Below are 5917 nucleotides of genomic sequence, written 5' to 3'. Positions count from 1 at the left end.
CAACAAAACAAGTGTCATACAATTACTACAAGCAAGAAAAGCAAAAACAAAATAGGTTGAAAATTTACGGAGATGCATCTCTGGTTACTAGCAATCCAAACGTTGAAAAATTCTAGAGATGCATCTCCTAAATTTCCAGCAACTTTCAGATTCGTCAATGGTGATAATGCAGACCAGCAAACACTCAAAAATAATGCTTTGATCGTTATTTTTAACCATCAAACACATTTTTCAATATGTATAAACTATCACTCATGCAATTTCTACTCATTTCTTACGTAAATCATCAATTTCTGCTCATTTATACAAAAACTCAAAAAAAAAAATCTAACAATCAAAAACTTACAAATTGAGAGTTTACTTCAGTGTTGAATGATGTCTTCGATGTACTTGATGTTGATGGAAGAAGCTTTGAACTTGATTGATTGATTTTGAAAGAATCTGAGGTGATAGAGTTTGAGATTTTTTTTTTGTGTTTTCTTATAAATGAGGAAGAAGAAGGGTTCCGAGCATTTAAGAATCAATACCGTACGGAGATACATCTTCAAAATATTTATAAATATGCATTTCCATAATTTTTTAATGTTAAGTCAAAGATCTATTTACTCATGATACGTTCGGAAATTTAAATTCAAAAACCGAGAGTATTTTTGTATTTTCATGTAATGCTCGAATAATGCATAAAATGAATTAAGAAACTTTTATATTTTAAATTTTTTTTTTACGATTCAATCCGGAATAAAATATTTGATTCGTGGATCGACCGAGATCCGACATTTTAAGAGCTCTAGTTATAAGCTTTTGACATCACCTTCGTTCTAAAGTTGAAACACTTGACACAAGCTGTGTAGCAATAATATAATATAATCATTTCAAACACAGTCCATTCCTTTTTTCATGGATCTCCCAATATTTCTTCTCTCATCCATTCATTCACTCACAAGTCACAAACCATGATTGATTAATACATATAAAAACCATAAACTCAACACATTCATATTTCCACTAATTCCTCTCCCCTAAAACCTTCAAAATCCATCATTCTCTCACACACCACAAATCCACAAGACAACAACAATGCTAGATCCAGCTAATGATTTGGTTCCACCACCATCTTCACCCTCCATCTCTTCCATTTCTTCCTCTGATCTTGACACTGAGGTATCAATTTTCATTATCCATTATCCATTAATCAACATCATCAAACTTAAATTTCTCAATACTTTCTCTTCATTTTCAACACCCCAATATTCTAAGAATCTAAATTTTCACTCTTTTTACACAATACTCTCAAATTTCTCAAAAACAAAAGAACTCTTTTTTCAATCAATAAACTTGGTCATTTTTTCAACAACCCAAAATTTGAAGAATCTAAATTTTCAATCTTTTTTCACGAATTAGTTTAAATTTTTAATCTTTTTCATTTGGGTTTGTGAATTTTTCAGTCCACAGGATCATTTTTTCATGATAGAAGCACAACATTAGGGACACTAATGGGAGTGAGTTTTCCGGCGATTGCATTCAGAGTCCCATCACAGCACCGGGAATCACATTCTGACGCCGGAGCCTGCGCCGGTGGATCCATTAGGAATGCGTCTAACAAAAAGAAGAAAAGGGCCGCCGCCGCCGCATCGGTGGCGGCGGAACGGCGACGAAAGTGGTGGCAGCTGTGTAGGGACAGTGACGCAAGACCGGCTTCGCTCGGAGATTTTTTGGAGGTGGAGCGGCGGTTTGGCGACGGCGCATTTTACGAAACGGCGGCGGAGCTTGAGGGGATGGTGGCTGAGGCTGACCAGCCGCAGAGGAACGGCGGGAGAGTGCTTTTTGCTGATGGGAGGGTTCTTCCACCGGTGGAAGATGTTGGCAACGGAGAATCGCCGGCGGAGAGTCTTTGTAATAGGTTTCCGGTGTCACTCGCCGGAATATGCAGCGGCGGTGCTGGATAGGTGTTTCTTAGTTATTGAATTTTTCGTTTTTATATATATTTTTCCAAAATTAAAAAATATGTGGATTTATTTATTTAATATTTTTCGTTAATTTTTTATGTTTGTTTGATTGTTACTTCATTGGTAAATTAAGATTCTTTTTGTCTGTGGTTTATGTGCAAAAAAGCAAGGTTTGGCTTTTACCTTTTGTTACCTTTTTGTTTTTCCTTTTTATTCTTTTGATGTAACCATGTAAATGGTACTAGTAGTCAACTTTTATGATCAAAATGATTAATGAAATGAGCATAAGTATATATTTTGTTTCTTTTTTCATGACAAAAGAATCATTTAAAAAAATATTTCATTTCAATTATTTTTACACTTCACCATATTAAATGTTGTTGTAGTCGATTCTCATATGATTTGTATTTACATAATTATTAGTCTTTCCCTTCATAAAAATGACAATGATAGGTTTGATGGAAAATAATAGAGACCAATCCATGGCCCAAAATAGTGAGCCAAACTCAAAATTGTCTTCTTGCATTTTTTGGATATCATTTTGTCTTCAATCTTCTAATTAATTTCAGCATTTTTTCGATTGTTGAATTTTCAATAAGTATATTTAAAACTAAAGTAAATATAATAGTTTAAAGAGTCAAATTTTGTGTTGTTTTGGAGAATATCTTGTGTAGCACCATTTGTCTTCGTGGATCATTTATATATCTATCAATATAAGAATATCTTATGGTATGGAAATATCTATTTTGCCCCTAAAGCTAATGTGACAACCAACCGATCCTTATTTATTTTTTTTACACAATGAAGTTGTCTTTCTAACAGGAAGGCTTTTTTTTTTAATTTTCTTTTTTACAGCAGACCTATCGCCTGCTCTCAAGACAAATCAATCATTTCCTCTATCTTAAATTTCCATTGCCTAATGTTTACTCTGTATATACAGACTCCTGCTCCACTTCTTCCCTTTTCTCTCTCTTATATCCATACCCATTAAACTCAAGTTGCTCCTGTTTACGTTTTCTTCCTTTGATCCTTCCCGACCAGACCACTTGAGAAGATCAGAGATGTCACCGATAGCAAAAAACTGTAGAAGGTTGCTGTAAAAGTACACCATAAATGGTCGGTTGTCTCCAACAACAATGAGCAATTTGAAATGATAATCATGGACAAATAAGTAAGTTTTTTTAATCTATTTTGATGAAAAACATGCTCCATTTGTTATTCTGAAGTGATTTGTTTTTATGGGATATGTTTTCCCAGTTTCAAATTTCAATGTTTAATGGCAACTGTTGATATTTGTAAATATATAGTGTTAAAAATATTTGTATATATAATAGTCTCTCATCGACTATATCATGTAATTAGTTGTAATATTTCTATATATAATAATGTCTTTGTAGTGCTTTTCAAGACACAATATTTAATCTAAATATCTCTTAGTCTAACTTATTTCAACATGGTATCAGAGTCTACTAAGAGACAATTCTTTCTTCGTCGTGCTTTACCCGGTTGATCCACTGTCTTCCGGTGAGAATTTTTTTTGCAAACCGTGTTATCACTCCGATTTGCCTCTCACTTTTCAAAATTCTCCAGTAACCACTTTGTCACCATTGTCGATGTTACTGTTCCAACAACACTTTTGACGACATTTCAAAAAACTATCAGCTCGATCAATCACATGTGTCTTTCTTGGTTATCATCGATCCCAAAAGGGCTATCGTTGCTATTCACATACTCTACAATGATACCTCCTATCAGCCGATGTCACCTTCTTTGAGTCTGTCCCATTTTTCGAGTCCAGCCAAGTAACTCTAAAACCCCTTCAGGAAAGTACTCTCACACATCTTCTGGAAGTCCCATCTGTCATTATTCCTCGTCATTCCAAGGAACCTAACACACTAAATACCCCTACAGTTGACCCCCTACTTCTCCTCAACTTCAAATATATCAGCATCGTCAACAAACGTTTGTCGTACCTATCCCTGAGGTCATTGTAGACTCTCCTCCAACGCCTTCGCCTTCGCCATCATCGGATCTGATCTTGCTACTCGAGGTTGATCTTTCGATTGTCATTCGAAAATGTATACGTCAAACACGAAATCCTTCTCCGCATTATATTGATTTACATTATCATCGTCTTTCCCATTTGTAGTATACTTGTTTGTCTTCTTTGTCTTATGTTTCTATTCCTAAAACTCCAGGTGAAGCATTATCTCACCCTGAGTGGAGGCAAGCAATGATTGATGAAGTGTGTTCTCTTCAAAGTAATGATACTCGGGAACTGGTTCCTCTACCCCTTGGGAAATCTTTAGTAGGTTGTCGTTGACTTTATACAATGAAGGTTGGACCAGATAGTAAGATCGATCGGTTTAAAGCTTGCTTGGCAGTCAAAGGATACATTCAAATTTTTGGGTTGGATTATAGTGATACCTTCTCGCCTGTAGCTTACTTCTTCTAGCCATCACAGTCATTCGTCCTTGGCCTCTTCATCAACTTGATGTCAAAAATTCCTTTTTACACGGTGATCTTGAAGAGGAAGTATAAGTGGAGCAATCATATGGGTTTGTTGCTCAGGGGGAGTCATTGAATATGGTTTGTAGGCTACACAGGTCTCTTTATAGTCTTAAGCAATCTTCGAGAGCTTGGTTTGGCAGATTCAACATTGTAGTACAACAGTTTGGTATGGTTCATAGTGAAGCTACCCATTCTGTTTTTTATCGTCACTCAGCCCAAGGGTGCATCTATCTTATTGTGTATGTAGATGATATCGTCATAACTGGTAGTGATAAGTAGGAAATACGCCAGGTGAAACAACATCTCTCGAATCAATTTCAAACAAAAGATCTTGGTAAACTCCGCTACTTCTTGGGATTTAAGGTGGCCCAATCTAAAGATGGTTTGGTGATTTCCCAACGGAAATATGCTATGGATATTTTGGAAGAAACATGGTTGTTGAATGTTAAACCAGCTGATACTCTTATGGATCCAAGTGTCAAACTTCTACCCAATCAAAGGGAACCTCTATCTGACCCAGGAATATATAGGAGATTAGTTGGAAAGTTGAATTATCTCACAGTCACTCGTCCGGATAATTCTTTTGCAATTAGTGTGGTAAGTCAGTTCTTAAATTTCCCTTGTCAGGAAGACATGGAAGTTGTTATCCAAATTCTGAGATGCATCAAATATTCTCAAGGAAAGGTTCTTGTGTATGAAGATAAAGGACATACTCAAATAGTTGGATAATGCGATGCTGATTAGGTAGGATCGCCCATTGATAGACGATCCACCTCTGGATATTGTGTACTTGTTGGAGGAAACCTTATATCCTGGAAAAGTAAGAAATAAAATATAGTTGCAAGATCAAGCGCTGAGGCAGAGTATAAGGTCATGGCAATGGCAACGTGTGAACTTATTTGGTTAAAACAGTTGCTCAAAGAACTTCAAATTAAAGAAGCAAGACCAATGACACTTATTTATGATAATCAAGTTGTATTATACATTGCTTCAAAACACGTCTTCCATGAGAGGACCAAACATATTGAGATAGAATGCCACTTTGTCAGAGAGAGATCGAGTCAGGCGACATCGTCACAAGCTTTATCAACCCTAATGATAAATTAGTATATGTGTTTACAAAATCCCTACAAAGCCCTATAACTAATTATACATGTAACAAGCTTGGTGCATTTGACTTATATGTTCAAGCTTGAGGGGGAATGTTAATATTTGTAAATATATAGTGTTAAGAATATTTGTATATAGAATAGTCTCACATCGACTATATCACGTAATTAGTTGTAATCTCTCTATATATAATAATGTCTTCGCAGTGCTTTTCAAGAAACACAGTTTAATCTAAATGTCTCTTAGTCTCACTTATTTCAACAACAACAATCCATACCCTCCAACAAACTTGTCACATCGCGAAAAATACATACTCTCCATCGAACTTTATTTATTCTAAAGAAAAGGGA

General features: G+C 35.5%; 1 protein-coding gene across 1 annotated transcript; it reads left to right on the top strand.

Moving 5' to 3' along the window:
* Positions 1 to 815: 815 nt before the first annotated feature.
* On the top strand, positions 816 to 2138 carry LOC127104590 (uncharacterized protein At3g17950). The gene is made up of 2 exons (XM_051041798.1): positions 816 to 1161; positions 1446 to 2138. Exons 1-2 carry the CDS (start codon positions 1078 to 1080, stop codon positions 1944 to 1946), a joined length of 585 nt encoding a protein of 194 aa, XP_050897755.1. The 5' UTR covers positions 816 to 1077; the 3' UTR covers positions 1947 to 2138.
* The last annotated feature ends 3779 nt before the right edge of the window (positions 2139 to 5917 follow it).

The sequence above is a fragment of the Lathyrus oleraceus genome, chromosome 1, assembly GCF_024323335.1.
Source record: "Lathyrus oleraceus cultivar Zhongwan6 chromosome 1, CAAS_Psat_ZW6_1.0, whole genome shotgun sequence".
Taxonomy (NCBI): domain Eukaryota; kingdom Viridiplantae; phylum Streptophyta; class Magnoliopsida; order Fabales; family Fabaceae; genus Lathyrus; species Lathyrus oleraceus.
The sequence above is the reverse complement of the archived record's forward strand: the minus strand, read 5'-3'. Positions and strand labels throughout refer to the sequence as shown.